Source organism: Bos indicus x Bos taurus, chromosome 3, assembly GCF_003369695.1.
Source record: "Bos indicus x Bos taurus breed Angus x Brahman F1 hybrid chromosome 3, Bos_hybrid_MaternalHap_v2.0, whole genome shotgun sequence".
In the NCBI taxonomy this organism is placed as follows: Eukaryota; Metazoa; Chordata; class Mammalia; order Artiodactyla; family Bovidae; genus Bos; species Bos indicus x Bos taurus.
Genome location: NC_040078.1, coordinates 14989382 through 15007682, shown reverse-complemented (window position 1 = coordinate 15007682; position 18301 = coordinate 14989382). Strand labels below are relative to the sequence as shown.

The 18301-nt window shown below is 39.5% G+C and overlaps 1 protein-coding gene across 7 annotated transcripts in view; it reads right to left on the bottom strand.

Moving 5' to 3' along the window:
* Nucleotides 1-18301, bottom strand: part of LOC113885454 (GON-4-like protein) — an 88630-nt gene that overhangs the window by 33326 nt on the left and 37003 nt on the right. For all 7 annotated transcript variants that reach the window (XM_027530816.1, XM_027530829.1, XM_027530839.1 and 4 more), the window contains exons 8-12: nucleotides 17654-17749; nucleotides 16499-16618; nucleotides 15740-15910; nucleotides 10357-10549; nucleotides 3494-3595 (exon numbers count right to left, since the gene is read on the bottom strand). In XM_027530816.1, the coding sequence (XP_027386617.1) occupies nucleotides 3494-3595; nucleotides 10357-10549; nucleotides 15740-15910; nucleotides 16499-16618; nucleotides 17654-17749 (682 nt within the window). The remainder of the gene's footprint in view (nucleotides 1-3493; nucleotides 3596-10356; nucleotides 10550-15739; nucleotides 15911-16498; nucleotides 16619-17653; nucleotides 17750-18301) is intronic.

Genomic DNA, 18301 nt, shown 5'->3' with positions numbered 1-18301 from the left:
TAACCTATCCTTACACAGGCATAAAGTGAGTGATATAACATAAATTTAACTATGTGGTAGAGCTTCCCTGGTGGCTCAGACAGTAAAGAAACTGCCTGCAATGCAGGAGACCCAGGTTTGATCCCTGAGTTGGGAAGATCCCCTGGAGGAGGAAATGGCAACCCACTCCAGTATTCTTGCCTGGAGAATTCCATGGACAGAGGAGCCTGGAGGGCTACAGTCCATGGACTTGCAAAGAGTCGGACATGACTGAGCAACTAACACTTTCACTTTCAACTATGTGTTAGTTTTATTACTGATTCATAATTATGCTTTCAAAAAAATTACATTATCTTACAGTATGCCTCTCTCTCGTAATTAGAGAAACCCTGTATCAATCTATCACAATTATAAAAAATTTAACAGTGTTTCCAATCCTGTTCATGAATATGACTGTAATGTTGTTCAGGTGCTAAGTCGTATTGAACTCTTTGCGACCCCAAGGACTGCACCACCTCTGGCTCCACTGTCCTTCACTATCTCCAAGAGATCGCTCAAATTCATGTCCACGGAGTCAGTGATGCTATCTAACCATCTCATTCTCTGCTGCTCCTTCCTCCTGCCCTCAATCTTTCCCAGTATCAGGGTCTTTTCCAATGAGTCAGCTCTTCACAGCAGGTGGCCAAAGTACTGGAGCTTCAGTTTCAGCATCAGTCCTTCCAATGAATATTCAGGGTTGATTTCCTTTAGAATTGACTGGTTTGATCTCCATTCAGTCCCAACAGTTCAAAACCATCAATTCTTCAGCACTTGGTCTTCTTTATGGTCCAATTCTGACATCTATAGATGAATACTGGAAACACCAGAGCTTTGACAATATGGACCTTTGTCGGCAAAGTGATGTCTCTGCTTTTTAATATTTTGTCTTCCAAGAGGCAAATGTCTTTTAATTTTATGGCTGCAGTCACCATCTGCAGTGATTTTGAAGCCCAAAAAAATAACTGTTACTGCTTCCACTTTTTACCCTTCTATTTGCCATGAAATAATGGGAGTGAATGGCAGGATCTTAAGTTTTTTTTAATGACTGTAATATTGTATGCCATAAAATTTTGTAACAGTTCTTTCATCAGTGTATAGGCAGGGTATGGTGAAGGAATTCTATCAATTACACTATATCAAGCTATCGTACTGCTGCTTCTTCATTAGCTTTAACTGTACGGACCTTTGTCGGCAAAGTGATGTCTCTGCTTTTTAATATGCTGTCCAGGTTTGTCATAGCTTTCCTTTCAAGGAGCAAACATCTTTTAACTTCATAGCTGCAGTCACTGTCCACAGTGATTTTGGAGCCCAAGAAAATAAAGTCTGTCACTGCTTCCACTTTTCCCCGTTCTGTTTGCCTGATGGGACCTGATGCCATCATCTTAATTTTTTAATGACTGTAATACTGTATGCCATAAAATTTCTGTGACAATTCATGTATCCATAGGCAAGAGTACTGTGAAGCAATTCTATCAGTTACACTAGGCTATCATCAAGCCCTCATAGTGTTGCTTCTTCCTCATTGATACATGAATCCTTACACCATAATAAACACGGATTTCTTTTTCACATTATCTTCTCATTTTTCATATCCAGTGCTTGTGACATGTATGTCTACAGTATTCTGTGTCATATGAGATAATATTAATGCCGATACTGACAGAGAATTCATCTTGTAAACAGATTAACACAAACTTACATTTGGAAGTATGCATAAAACAGTAGTATAAAAATGTATTTTGTCTCCCTTATGATTTTCTTAATAACATTTTCTTTTCTCTAGCTTACTTTATTATAAGAATATAGTACATAAAATACATTACATACAAAATACATGTTAATCAACTATTTACTTTATTGCTAAGCCTTCAACAGTAGGCTACTAGCAGTTAAGTTTGGGGACAGTCAAAACTTCCAGTCAGATTTCTCACTGCACACTGGTTTAGCACCCCTAGCCCCCAAGTTCTTCAAGGTCAACTGAAGAAAGTCACAGACAAACAAAAGGGGAAGGCAAATGTATTCCAGCATGAGAACTAAACTGAAATGCAATCTCCTACTTTTCTGCTTCAAGCAAATAATGTTTCATAACCACCAGCACATGACACTGTGGACCAGTCACTCCTTGACTCTTCCCTTGGTTTCTGAAACACAAGACTTTCTTGGTTTTTCTCATACTTTTCAAGACAATCCTTCCGTTTTCTCAAAATCTAAATCCTCAAGCCTTTTTTTCCTACACTTTCTCTTTGATTCTTGGTGCTTTCCTTTCAGTGCTTCTTCTAACCTTAACTATCATAAGATACCAAAACAAATGGAAGACCTTCATAAAGAAAATGACACTCTAATCTCAGAAACAATATGAAAGATGAACTAAAGCAACAAAACCGAACATTTAAAGGGTTGTGCTTACATAATTCTCTCGACATAAAGACCTACATTATTTAGGTACATGATAAGCACTTTTGGACACTGATAAATCTTTCTTCATAACCTTGTCAAGAGCCAACATTTTACCTTCACCATATGGTGTATATTATCCAAGTACAGGGACTTGCACACACTCAATACAAATCAACAGTTCCTGAAACATGTTATCCATTATTGGCAAACTAGCAATGCAATAATTTTTTTTAAACACATGTATACCTGTGATGGATTCATTTTGATATTTGGCAAAACTAATACAATTATGTAAAGTTTAAAAATAAAATTAGAAAAAAAAAAATGACTCAAGCCAAGTTATTGTTTCCCATGCCTCCAATCTTGCTCTTTACCCACCAAAATCAATACATTAAACTGGCATTAAATCAAAATAATATTTCTAAAATCCAAATCAGTTCCTATTGATTTCCTGCTTAAAACTTTTTGACCTTTCTTGACAGATAAAAATCAAATCTAAGGTTCTCCATGAACTGAACATTGCTTAACTTCCTACCACAACTCAGATAACTAAATCAAACTACTTACTATTTTCAAAATACATGTATTGCTGTTTCATAATTTCATGGTCTGCAAAATCTTCTTCTATTTACAAAACCCCTCTCTGCCCCCATTCACCAAAACCTTATTACTCCTTCTAAACTAAGGTGAATCATTTTGTGAGTCATTTCCCAAGCCATAGTATACATAGGACACTATACCCTCTTTTAGGCCACCAATATATAAGCTATTATTACAGCACCTATCACTTTGTACTGTAACTGTTCCTGTCTGTATCCCCCTACTAAGCTGACATCCTACAGACAGAGGCCATGTCTTACTTTGGTACAATCGCTGCCAAATACTGAACTCAATACATGACTGTGGGATGTTGACAGGATTCCTGAATATAGATGTCAATGTAAAGAATTATAGAAATAAATAGGCAGAGGAAGCTTAAATGTCTTGAGTGGGCTGCTTCACCCTCAAAACTCTGCAAAGTAAACAAAGCTAGATGTGGAAAAGTCAAGAGCAGGACTCATAACACACACAGACTCACTGGTGATTCTTACTGCCCGGTCAGTGCGGAAATCCTCTGTGTCTGGTTCATCGAGGTCTTCCAGGAAATTATATTCCGGATCATCATCATCATCTGCTTCATCTAGGGAAAAAAAGTTTCAGACACTTATTCAACTGTAAACTCATATCTCCAAAGAATATTTAAGATGTTCAGCACCACAGGAAATCTACTCTGTGGTAGATAAATAAAAGCACATTTATTCTGAAGTTTTTAATTTATTTATTTTTTGGCCACACCATGTGGCTTGCAGGATCTTAGTTCCCTCACCAGGAATTGAACCCAGGCCCTTGGCAGTGAAGGCAGAGTCCTAACCAGTGGACCGCCAGGGAACTCCCTATTCCGAAGTTTCTAAACTACTTATTCTTCTTTTCCTCAGTGCTTCTGTATAGATCATCTCCCACAGCTGACTCATCTCATCTATTCTCCCCACTAAGCTAAGTTCCTTCCTCGCTCCAAACAAGGCTTAAATTTCTCAAAATGCAGCCAAAGTCAAAAAAATGAACATATAATTTATCTCAGTAAACCCACTTAGAGTAGTGCATCTCATTAAAATAATATTTTTCCAAAATTCTTTATACAAAGGCACTGACAGTAAAAGAAAAAAAAATAACCCTAATTCCCAATAATTAAGGAATGACTATAATTAAGATGCCTCAGTATAAGACAGAAGATACATGCAGAATTTAAGCATTATATACATATTCAATATATACATGACAAAAGTACAATACTCATATAGCACTCATAAGCATGACGAAATTATATCCCTACAGTAAGACTCAGAAATAACTAAAAATACACAAAAAATACTAAACATTTGTTATATACGAATACAGAAATATGGCTATTTTTCTCCCTCATAATTTTCTCTAATGTTGATGCTATCATGTTGTTTAGATTCTGTCTCACTGTTCACACACTGTTGGCAAGGCACAAGCAGGGAAGCTGGAAGAAAACTCAAGGAGTCATAGAACTGCAGACGTGTGTCTTCTCTCCAGGCTGGCACAGCGGCCGTAGCAGCAGACAGGCTATATTCTCTCGTGGTTGACCCCGTCAACACACGGCCATAACGCAGCCTCAAGGGCTTTTCAGGTGGAGCTTTCATATGTTTACAGAACAAAAGTGGCCCATGACCACTTGGTACATCTGACATACATGCACAGTGCTATAAATGACCTCAGCTGCCACCTAATCGTGTGACTATAAAACGTGAGGCGAGTGAGAGAGGCCGTGGGGCAAGAAAGCCTGACCGTCAGCATCTTGGCTAACCTGCTCTTTCCTTACATCCCACCCCTTCAGGGTCTCTCGCCTCACAATCCACGTGCAGTCCATCTTCCACGATACTCCCTTGGTGAGTTAGCACAGATCCTCGAACCCACGTTCTACACAGCAGTAGATGCTACAACAAACAGTTACATCCCCAGTGCAGAGCGAAACGCAACACCCGGTGTCACCTGGAACTCATGTTGCAGTCCTTGCCCTCATGGGGCTAGAAGAGCCCCCCACTGCATGTGGAGTGCCTTTATCTTCCACGGCCAGCCCACCGTCTGCCCTTGTGAGACTGCAGGAAAGCCTCGACAGAGGCAACTCCACCCCTGCAGGGCTTTTTACTAAGGACCCGCAAAACCACCCACAGGCACCAGGCCCACCCATTCAAAGAGGGATTTCTGCAGCATTCACAGCCCACCCACATGATTCCTTCCAAATGCTTTCACACTTCTAAATCTGCAAGAGAGTCAGAAGTTAGTAACACATCACAGCACACATCCTTCACAGAACCCTGTTCTAAATCTAGGACACAGCCTTCACAGTACACTGTTCTAAATCTGCAAGAGAGGACACAGCTAGATCTAAAGACAGGACACAGCCCTAACAGTATGCCTTCACCCAATCAGCCCACATTTGCATCTGTGTAACCCAAAAGCGGCCCCTGCCAGCTAGGGCCCCCTTCAGGCTCTTCACACTTTCAATGGTGCTGTGCACGCTCTCCCTCTACTTCTCTCAGTAAGGGCTCACCAAATCCTCCCACAGGAGGCAGCCCACCCCTTCGAAGAGGGGCTTTTTGTGGCGTTCACAGCTCAATCACGAATCTGTAGTTTCAGGATCACAGCTCACATCACGAGTTCATGTAACTGCTTGTATCTCTTGCTCTGGGTGCTTCTCACACCTGGTAAACTGCTGCTCCAGCTGCAGTTGCCTCCATAGCTAGTGTCTGGGAGTTCTGCATTCATCCACATGGTGTGGATGACGGCATTAATCCATTCCATCAGGGTATGTGTTTGGTTAGGCACTCCCTGCATGAGTCACCTAGCATTCTGCAACCTTTGTCTCAATGAGGGGTGAGTGGTTATACATGCCAACTGTTCTATTCTGTCCCTGGAACAAAGGATACCAAACACTCCTGTGTCCCAGACTCACAAAAGCTATGCTGCCAACGGTTCCCCTGCTTTTGCTGAAACTGCTTACCCAAGTCAACCAACTCCACCTGAGTATATGGGCAATACGTCGTGAACTCAGTCACACTGGGGGCCCCTTGAGGATGCTCCCGCTGGGCCATAGGCTGCTCATGTTTCACTTTCTGCTGTAAATAGGGCCTTGTCAGCATCGTCCCTCATTACCTCACAGTCCGAGGCACTGGGTTCCTCCTCAAGGCCATGCATCTCTTGTTTCACCAAGAAGGCAAGGTTCCAACTTCTCTTCTTCTCTTTGCAACTGGCACACTTGCATGGCATCACAAAGGGCACTATCCATATTCGCCTTCAAGGCAGTTAGGAAAATCCACCCCACGGTGCCAGCAGCAGTCCATACCACCTTGTCAGGCAAACGGGAACTCACCACCTGTAATGCCTTTTCAATGCTATCTGGTGAACTACCTGCCACTTCCCAGTCTTCCATCAGCATCCACACTGAGAAAACTGTGGCCTCCTGGTAACACATGCTATGTGTTGGAGCCTCAGGCTCCTCTACCTCGGGGGTATCCTGTCAACTATGCCAATTGTCTTGCTGTTCCTCACTGTGCACGCTATTCTCTGAACCCAGGGTAGGCAAGGCGCAAGCAGGGAAGCTAGAAGAAAACTCAAGGAGTCATAGGAACTGCAGACTGTTTTTTCTCCCCAGGCTGGCACAGCAGCCGAAGCAGCAGACACACTGTATTCACTCATGGTTGACACAGCTGACACACAGCCATAATGCAGCCTCAAGGGCTTTTTAGGGGCAGCTTTTATGTGTTTACAGAACAAAAGTGGCCCATGACCAAGAAGGTACATCATGATGCACAGTGCTTTAAGTGATCTCAGCTGTTACATAACCATATATTTACAAAACGTGGGGCGAGAGCAAGAGGCTGTGGGGCAAGAGAGCCTGACCACCACCATCTTGGCTAATTTGCTCTTTCCCTACAGACTGCTAAATAAAAATTGTGAAGGAGTCAATAAAATACAGAATTGTTATATTAAGGTGAAATTCTTCCCAAGACAACTTTAGATGAGCATCATCTAACAGAACTTTCTGCAAGGCTGGAAATGTTCTAATACATATGCATTGTACAACAGTAATCACATGAGCCAACTGAGAACTTGAAATGCGGCTAGCGCAACTGAGGAACTAAATTAAAACAAAAACACCTTACCACCTTACAGCCATTAAACAGAAGAGGGAGATCTGTACACATTACAATAGAAAGATCTCTAAATTATAGTAAGTGAAAGAAGCAAGTTGCAGATGCAGGATAACATGTATAGTATGATGCCTTTCATGGAAAAAAAGATAAATATGTGCTTGATTAGATACACAGAAAATAGTTCGAAAGAATTAACAAAGACTGAAGAATGGAATTCTTCCTTTCCACTTTGTGCCCTTCCATAATGTTTTGATTTTTCACAACAAATGAGTATCTTTCATTAAAAATAAAAATATATACACAAACATCTTTGATTCACCATCACTGAAAAATCTGTACTGATAAGCCCCAGTCTAACCTGATAATCTTTTTAATTTTTATTGGAGTATAATTAACATACAATGCTGTGTTAGCTAACCTGATATTCTTTACTCAACATTTATTCTGTTTCCAATATATAAATCTGCATTGTTTGTATATAGTTATTTAAATGTGAAGTCTTTTTCACCCATCTATAGGTTATCTCCCCAATAAAAATGTTTTAAATCCTTGGGAATGGAATCCTGTCTTCCTAATCTCTACAGTACTTTCTACGTAAGCCTCTTTAGAGCAGATTCTTTACAAATGTTGCGAATAATGTAAGTTCTGGAGAAAGCCTATATCAAATGGATACTGTACATACGTTTGGACCCCCATCTGTTTAGGTGCAAGATCTACAAAGAAGGCTTCTGCTTGTATCATACAAGTGGGCCAGCCGATATTCTCAGAGAATTCATTTGGTAAACATGCTGAAAAATCATTTGGGAAGGTTTCTTCTGAGTTCTGCTTGGCTTTTAGTACCTTGATTGTGGAACCTACCCTCTGGGTCTAATTACTTTGTTGACTGATATTAACACCCATTGTCAGCATCTACCCAGCTGATCTCAATTTGGTGTACCCACTCCATTAGTAGACCTCTTAAATTATTTTTTGCAAATGACACTCTTAATAGAAGAGCAGATGGTACTAGGAACATGAAAATAACCACATAACACTACAAAAATAAACCAGCATATGGCTGAAGTTTGGTTCTATGATCTATATCTAGCATTATTTCCTACTTACCAGCACTCATTAAACTCAGCTGGTAGATGTGGTTTATAAATCTACCCGAGTCACTGCATTCATATTCTCTTTTTTAAGTAGATCCTACTAAGGAAACAAAACAATTGTTTTAAAGAAAAGATTTTCACCCTCCCCACTAACCATTATTCCATTTCCTCAATTGACCCTTATCATACTCTTCTATTCCTCCCATGCCAGTAGTTTCCAACCTTTAGGATACGTAAGAATTAGATCCCTAGACGATACCCATTAGAGATTCTGATTCAGTAGGTACAGGGCAAGGCCCTGGAATGGAATTTACATCTTAACACCATCCAACACAAACATCCTAACACACTCTGATTCTGATTCAAATTCTAGACACTAACTATGAGAAACACTGTCCTGCTGCTGCTGCTGCTGCCGCTAAGTCGCTTCAGTCGTGTCCGACTCTGTGTGACCCCATGGACGGCAGCCCACCAGGCTCCCCTGTCCCTGGAATTTTCCAGGTAAGAGTACTGGAGTGGGTTGCTACTGCCTTCTCTGTGAGAAGCACTGTCCAAGCTCCCAAAATCCTGACAGCCAACCCAGTCTGACCTTTCCTCCTCAATAGCCAGTATCTCAGCTCTTTCAACCAAGGTGTTAACAATTAAGGCACCAAAGCTGCTGGACTAATAAAGCCACGAGACATAATCACTATCGATACTTTGTCTTAGCTTAGGTCTAAGGATAAAATGCAGAGCTTGCTTATGAAGTATCATATGCATTTAAAAAATGCTTTCATGCCCCCTGAGACTTCTTTGAGACATGTTCCTGGAAAACTAAACTGGGTTCTAATTCTAGCAGTATAACAAATGGATTCTGAAACACAAATAACACAATGAATTTCTGAGACTTATAAAATCGATAGAATTATCTTTGTCCCTGTTCATTTCTTTCTGCAGAGGTTTTTGAGCCTTGTGAGCCTTGGACTTTGAGATGGGTTGACAGAAAAAGGAAATGTCAATAAATGAACCTCAAGAAAATTATAAATCTCCCCAAAGAAAGTGACATAAGAAACCTTCATGTATGTAGATGTGGACATTTTTCCAGGGAGTGGCTGCATAGCTTTCAGCACATTCTCAAAGGGGTAAGGAATCATCTGGAAATCACTACAAACTAAGGCAATCTCTCATTTCCTCTACATTTACAGAAACACTGCACAAAATGATGAGTGATACCTGATTTTCACTACAGTACACTTAAAAAAAAAATCACCAAAAACAATTTTAACAATCTTTATTTCACTGTTTTAAAGAAAGAACTTTTACTTATATTCTAAAACAAATAAGGGTTGCAGCAAGGATTCTCACACCACGTATGACTGCAGTCAAAGTTGCTTGTGTCTGATCAATTCTCCTTCCCTACTTCTGGAAACACTACCACTTCTTTTGAGTAACTGCTTATCCCAACCATTGTTTATGAGGTGCTGCCAGTCACAGACGTCCATGCTTAAACAGTCTTCCTATCAAAGCCATGCAACACCAAGAGTGGGTATGTGATCAAACCAAACCACAGTTGCTCCTCTGGACTTTTAAAACTAGAGCCTGTAGAAGAGATTTCTTCTGATGTGGGAACAAAGCAAGAAGTGAATGGTGTACATATGATCATATTTCCAGCCTTGTAGAAAAAAAGGTTTAAGAATCGAGTTGACTGACAAAAAGAAGTACAGGTAACAGCTGTAGAGAGAGAAAGTGGGCCTAAACTGCCTCAATTCCACTGCAGGCTTTTCTGCCCTTTCCAAAGTCTGGTTTTATTTGCCCTTCAGCAAGCTGAGAGTTAGGATTCTTTCACTTGCATCAGGAAGAATCTTAACTAACACGATAGTCTTTGAGTAAAACGATGCGCTCTCATGCAATCATATATAAAATTATATGTACATTTATGTTTCAGAGGCAGAATCTTAGCAATCAAAAGATTCCCCAAAAGACTCTTTAACAGAAAAAAGGGAGGGGGGATTTAACTACTGATTTAGAGTATACTGTTAAATACAAAATTAAATCAACTGAAAACATCCCTTTCCTTAAGATTTTAACTAATGAAAATTTTACCATAGAGACCATGGACAGAGAGGACAGTAAATGCAAACAAAAGCAGTTACCTTCATTCCCCACATCATCATTCATAAGTCCTCCCAGCCACATCTTCCAGTCCTCATCGTCTGCTGTATTGGGGTCATACATGTCTGGGGTGATGTCTGGAGCTCGGAGCTCTGCCTCTAGCTGCCCCAAGGGAACATCTTTCAGTGGCATCTTAGAGCGAGTTCGGAAAGCAATGAGACTGTCATCCATGGGCTAGACAGTGGGGAAGGAAACAAAAGTCTATCACTGGATGCCTGATGCTTTCAGCTTCTCCAAACTTCATCATATCCTGTGTGCTTCTCTTCTTAGCTTAAACCACAAGGTCTTTTCTCGAAATCATTTGGGTTTATTATTCTTTGAGAAACATTAAGGACAATGACATCAACTGTTTTTTATTTTTCCTTGTTGTTTTTTGTTGGTGGTGGTAGTACCAATCTCTTTTTTTTAAAGGTTATATTCCATTTATAGTTATTATAAAATACTGGCTATATTACCCACATTGTACAATATATCCTTGTATCTTATAATGACATCAGTTTTAAAACCAAAATTTCAGCACCATCACCAACAAAAAAACGAACAAAAAACTTGATGTCATCCTTAAATTAAGATAAAATTTACATACCATAAAACTCACTCTTTTAAAGTGCATAACTGTGTACGTTTTACACTTGAATGACCACCACCACTATCTAATTCTAAAACATTTTCATCACTCCCAAAAGAAACTCCATTTTTCCTAGCAGATGCCCCCCATTCTTCCCTCATCCCAGTCTCTTAATAATCACTAATCTTTCTGACTCTATGATTTGCTTATGATGGAAATTTTATATAAAAGGAATCATACAATATGCGGCCTTTTGTCTCTGACTGCTTTCACTTAGCATGTTTTCAAAGTTCATCCATCCTGTAGCATGTTATCAGTACTTCATTCTTTTTTATTGAGAAAAAAGGAAAGAAATAGAGAATTGTGTGTTCATATTTTTCCCCACTGTTTAATTGGGTTGTCTTTTTATTGTTGAGTTATAAGAGTTCACTACCTATTACAGTATTATAATCAAAGGTCACAAAGATTCACTCTGTTTTCTTGTAATAGTTTCATCGTTTTAGCTCTTAAATTTAGGCGAGTTATCTATTTTAACTTTTGAGTGTGATTTGAGGTAAAATCAAACTTAATGCTTTCACATATGAATTTTCAGTTGTTGCAGCACCAATTGTTTTTCGTTTATTTTCTATTGTTTTTCCAAATTCTTTTCTCATTTAGGTTATTAGAGAATACCAAGCAGAGGCCCCTGCTGCTATACAGTAGGTCCCTGTTCGTCACCTGTTTTAAATACAGCAGTCTGTACATGTCAATCCCAAACTCCCAGTCCAGCCCTCGCCCCCAGTCTTCCCCCTGGTAACCATTAGTTTGTTTCTAAGACTGTGAATCTGTTTCTGTTTTGTAAGTAAGATTCAAAAGGATATACGCACCCCCATGTTCACTGCAGCACCGTTTACAACAGCCGAGACACAGAAGCAACCTACATGTCCACTGACGAATGGATAAAGATGTGGTACATATATACAAACGAATGTTATTCAGGCATTAAAAACAAAAAAAAGGGGGACTTCCCTGGTGGTCCAGTGGTTATGACTCCAGGCTTCTACTGCAGGGTGCACAGGTTCAATCCCTGGCTGGGGAACTAAGATCCCATATGCTGCACGGTGCAGCCAAAAAATTAAAAAAATAAAACATTAGAAAAAAAAGAAAGAAGTAATGGGGTCTTCCTTGGTGGTACAGTAGTTAAAAATCTGCCTTACAATGCAGGGGAATCAAGTTCTATCCCTGGTCTGGGAACTAAGATCTCAGTGGAGCAACTTAGCTCACACCCCACAACTGCTGAGCCTACATGCCACAACTAGAGAGCTCGTGTGCCACAATGAAAGATCCTGCATGACGCAACAAAGATGCTATATCCTACAACTGAGACTCGATGCAGCCAAATAAATATATATATATATTTTAAAAGATACTCAGTATATTTTTAAAAAGAATGAAATAATGCCATTTGCAACAACATGGATGGACATACTAAGTAAATCAAGTCAGGTAGAGAAAGACAAGTAACATATAATATTACTCATGTGGAATCTTAAAAAAAAAAGACACAAATGAATTTATTTCCAGTTACTGGAGCACCATTTGTTGAAAGACTATTCTTTCCCCATTAATTGGTCTTGGCACACTTGTTAAAGATTAAAAAGTTCAAAGTGAAGTCGCTTAGCCGTGTCCACCTCTTTGCAACCCCATGGACTGTAGCCCACCAGGCTCCTCTGCCCATGGGATTTTCCAAGCTTGAATACTGGAGTGGCTTGCCATTTCCTTCTTCCTGACCCAGGGGATCTTCCTGACCCAGGGATCGAACCCAGGTCTTCCGCAGTGCAGGCAGACTCTACTGTTTGAGGCACCACGGAAGTCCTAAAAGATTAACTGACCACAAATTAATAGGGTTTTTGTTTTTTTTTTTTTAATTTTTCCTTTATTTTTGTCTGCACTGGGTCTTCACTGCTGTACAAGGGCTTTCTCTAGCTGCAGTAATCAGGGGCTACTCTCCAGTTGTGGTACGTGGTCTTCTCATTGTGATGGCTTCTCTTTTTGTGGAGGACAGGCTGGAAGGCATGAGGGCTTCAGTAGTTGCAGCAAGCAGACTCTAGAGCATGCGGGCTTCAGGAGCTACGGTGCAGGGGCTGAGCTGCCCTGCAGTGTACGGAATCTTCCCAGACCAGGGACTGAACCTGTGTTCCCTGCAATGGCAGGTGCACTCTTAACCGACTACCAGGGAAGTCCTAAGAGTTAATTGTTATACTCTCAATTCTGTTCCACTGGTCTATGTCTATTCTTATGCCAGGACAAGACTGTCTTGATTACAGTAACTTTGCAATAAGTTTTGAAATCACTAAGTACAGACTTCCATCTATTTTCTTTTTCAAGACTGTTTTGGCTATTCTGGGTCCCTTACATTTCCATGTGAATTTTAGGATTAGCTTGTCAATTTCTGCAAAATAAGCAGCTCGCATTTGGAAAGGGGTTGTATTGAATTTGTAGATCTATTTAGGAAGTTCTCCCTAGACTACTACAATAATATCCCAACAGATTTCTGTTTCCTCTCTTGCTCTCCTATAGCTCATTTCCCACAGCTTAGCCAAAGGGACATTTTTAACATTAAATCAGAAAATATCACAAAAAAGCTTTTTTAAATGTTCCCAGATCTTTTAGATGCCTGCTGCTGCTGCTAAGTCGCTTCAGTCGTGTCCGACTCTGTGCGACCCCATAGACAGCGGCCCACGAGGCTCCCCCGTCCCTGGGATTCTCCAGGCAAGAACACTGGAGTGGGTTGCCATTTCCTTCTCCAATGCATGAAAGGGAAAAGTGAAAGTGAAGTCGCTCAGTCGTGTCCAACTCTTCGCGACCCCATGGTCTGCAGCCTACCAGGCTCCTCCGTCCATGGGATTCTCCAGGCAAAATTTAGATGCCTGCCTCCTGCTTATTCAGATCTCAGTTCAAATGCACCCTCAAGGACTTTTCTAATCATCCTATGTACAGCACTACAATAGGCACTACCTTATTTCCTTGCTTTTATTTAGTTCATTTCTTACCCATCTCTGAAATAATTTATGCATTTATGGTTTATCTCTCTCCAACAGACAATAAGGTAGAAGAGGAAAGACCTTTTCTGTCTCATACACGGTTATTCCCCACCTTCAGTCATTCAGTATGTGTATGAATAAATGATTACATAAGAACTATTATATCCCAACACAATTACTCATTCACTCCAAAGTAGGGTGATCAAATTAAGTGACCCCTGGGACTCCCTGGCAGTCCAGTGATTATAAAACTCTGCACTTTCACTGCAGGGGGCACAGGTTTAACCACTGGTTGGGGAACTAAGATCCTGCATGCCACTCAACTCAGCCAAAAAAATTTTTTTTAATTTTTAATAAAAATTTAAAAAATTAAATGGTCCTTTCAGAGCTGTTTTATTCAATATTCTGTTTTTAAATTTTAAGACAGACATATTTTTCATTGACTGGTAAGACTACTGGGGAAAACCTAAATATTAAAAAGAACTACCTAGGTCACCTGAAGCTATCACAACATTATTACCTGGCTATACTCCAATATAAAATAGTTTTATAAATAAAATTTATGCTTAAACTTATCAAAAATAGAACTAGCTAATGATGGGATTTAGAAGGTCATCATTTGACAATAACCATAGTAATGATTGTTTCAATCAAGAATAAGCAATGGATGCTAAAATAAGTGGGTGAAAAGATGTTTTACCTCAAAAAAAAAGATACATATTAATTGATTTTAAAATGGAAAAATAACATTTTTACAGCAAGGAGAAAAAAAGCAGACACCACCTTAACCATATGATCAACTTTAACATGACAGAAGTCACGTGCCTCCCGAAATGCTGCACTGAAAAGGACACATCGCTTTCGGGATATCTGTGCCAAAAGTAAATCACCTGAATAAAACTATGAGAAACTATTAGAAAAGTCAAAATAGAGGAATAGTCTGTTAAATAATTGCTTCATAAGGTTCAAAAATGTCAAGGTTATGAAAGACAAAAAAAGATTGAGAAACTGTTCCCAATTAAAAGTGTGTAAGACACAGGACAACTAAATACAACATGGAATCCTAAACTAGATCCTCGACCACAAAGAAATTGTTCTTCCTTGGGTTTATACAAAAGACTATTGGGGCAATTGGTAAAATCCAAATAAGGACTTTAATAGATTTTATATCTAATATTATACATCCTTATTGTCATAATCAAATGTCCTCATTTTTAGGAAATATACACTAAGGTATTTAGGGGTAAAGGAGCATCATGATTGCAGCACACTCCAAAGTGACTCAGGAAAAAAAAAATGTGTACAAAGAGAAAGAAGGAGAAGAGGTTAAAGCAACTGTGGTAAAGTTTAATTTTGAGGAATCTGGCTGAAGGCTGTTTCTATGTTCCACATTTAAAAATTCTCTCTGCGGGACTTCTTTGGTCGTCTAGTGGCTAGGACTCCACAGTCCAATGCCGGAGGCCAGGTTCAATCCCTGGTCAGGGACTAGACCCCACATGCCACAGCTAAGAGTTCGAACGCGGCATCTAAAGATTCCACACAGTGCAAACAGATAAATGATTTTTTTTTAAAATGCTGTCACATACCTTTATTCCTTCCTTCGGAAATGCCATTCTCACAATAAAATACTACAAACCAAATAGTACCAAAGACCTACAATTTCATGACACAAACTTATTATATCAGAATGTAGTATCTTCCGTTCTCCCTTCCCAATTTGAGCAACAACAAATTACTCCATTCGCTTTCTCAGCAATTTAGAGTTACATTCACCTGGAAAGAATCCATGCAGACCGGACTGGAAGCCAGCTCCTCATCTACTGCGTGCAACTTCTCCATGAAGGTACTATCCCTGGTCTGTTTGGGCTTTGGTGGGGGCGGGGGCCCCATGGGCACTACCTCAGCACTGATGTGCCTGATGGCAGGTGTGGTCACTTTCTCAGCCTAATTAAAAGAGGCAACTATGTTAGAAAATGAAAGAGGGGAGGGGAGGAAAAGTGGGAGGAAAAAAAGAAGCAGGAAGAGACAAGCACATCTTTCACATGCTAGCAATTTTTCTCTTCCCAGCCAGATAGAGGTTAAAAGAAAAAAACAAAGACATTGCCAAGTACATTAATCTAATAGGTTTCATCCCATTTCCAATGAAGCCAACAGGATGCTACTCAGGTTACTGAAGATGGGAAATAAAATGGCTTTAGAATATTAGAAAACACATACAAAAAAGAGAAGGGTAGAAGAATAGAAACCCTGCCAGTCACTCATATTTGAACCCTTAACAAAAACTCAAAAATCTTTCTCCCTGTCACTGAGTTCCAGTTTTCTCTTAACCCTTCACTGACTTAAAGGACGTGGAAATTCAGTTATAACTAGTCACAAATACAAGGAAGATAATGGCATGGTTACTGATCTTGAATCATGTTTGGCAACAGGTGGCAGCTCAGAATCACCATGGGGAAACTATCTATTTATACAGTTAAATAATCTACTTATACAGTATTTCTAAGTTATCTTATTAGCATGGTATGGATTTACCTCTGATAATATGCCGCTCTCCTCATCTGTTTCAGTCATCTCAGAAGACTGCCTCAATCGGGATTTCTTTGCCCCACGTGGAGATGAAGCGGTGCTTTCCACATCACTTTCCAATAAACTCTACAAAACAAATCCAGTTCACTTTCATATTTATGCCCCCACCTCATTCTACTGAGTCTGAAGTATCTCAATAGAATGAATCATAAAATATCAATCACTGAATTAGTCAGAGTAAAAGAGTAAAATTTAAATAGAAGCTTAATTTTCTGAAGTAGGAACAGGGATCTGATCACCATATACTCATCATTGTCATAACCTCTGCAAAACTGTAAGGCACTGATTTAAAATCCTTTAATAAACAAGTCAAAGAACACATTAAAAAACAGACTTGTTACATAGCTATAATGAAAATGAAAAAACTACAGCCACAAGCAAACATAAAATCTCAAATGACTTGTGTTGAACCAAATTTTAAAAAGGCCACACAGAAGAATATATACACTAATGGTTCCATTTACATAAGTTTCAGAAACAATAAAAAACTGAACATAGTGTGTAGAGCTGTATATTTAGGTGATATAACCATAAAGATAAGCAAGGAAATTAAGTGAAAGTCACTCGGTCGTGTCCGACTCTTTGCGACCCCATGGGCTGTATAGTCCATGGAATTCTCCAGGCCAGAATACTGGAGTGGGTAGTCTTTCCCTTCTTCAGGGGATCTTCCCAACCCAGGGATCGAACCCAGGTCAAGCAAGGAAGTAACTACCAAAAAGTCAAGATAGTGGTTATCTGTAGGGGAAGAGAAGTGATTGTGATAAGAGGTGTCTGGCAACATTACATTTAATGACTTTAAGGAAGTTTAATGAGGATTAGCTTTATAGTTATTCAAGCTGTATAGTTTTTGTTTTATCCTATGCACACTTCTACACATTATATGTGTATTATATTTCATAATACAAGACACGCAAAAAATCAAGGGAACATGAAAAGGAGTCAGTCTTAGATTTATGTAAAGAAAAGAGTTGAAAAAAAGTACTGTGTTTCAACCCTCTGTATAGAACAAATGATATTACTCAGGAAGCAAAGTACAGTCTGCCTTGTGGAACCAAAAATTTTCTATATTACCAACTAACACTCACACAGGTAGCCACTGACCTCTTCAGCAGTCTCATCTTCTTCTTCATCATCTGGCTGGTACTCTTCATCTGAGGAATCATCATCTTCAAGGTGGATATCCACAAACTGAGGAGGCTGCATTAAGTATAATTATAGAAATAAATAAAATAAATTGATTAGAAAATATGAATCATATGTACTTGGAAATTAAAGGGAAGAAAGCAGAGCAGGTAAAAAGAAATCCTAAGAGCATAAGCAGCTAAAGCAAGCAATAAGAGTCAAGAGTTAAAAAAAATTTCTAGGAGCTTCCCTTGTGGCTCAGTGGTAAAGAAACCCCTGCCAATGCAGGAGACACAGATTCAATCTCTGATCCAGGAAGATCCCACACCCTGCAGCACAACGCAGCCTGTGCGCCACAGCTGTTAAGCCTGAGCTCTAGAACCTGGGCTCCTCAACGAGAGAAGCCACTGCGATGAGAAGCCTGCGCACCACAACTGGAGAGTAGCCCTCACTCTCCACAACTAGAGCAAAGCCCTCGCAGCAAAGAACCAGCACAGCCAAAAATAAAATAATAAATAAATAAATTTTAAAAAACAATTTTTAATTTAGCATGAGAGTCAAACCTAAGAGTAATAGAATGGAAAAAACCAAAGCTGAAATTTAACTAAATATATAGGTCCAAAAAAA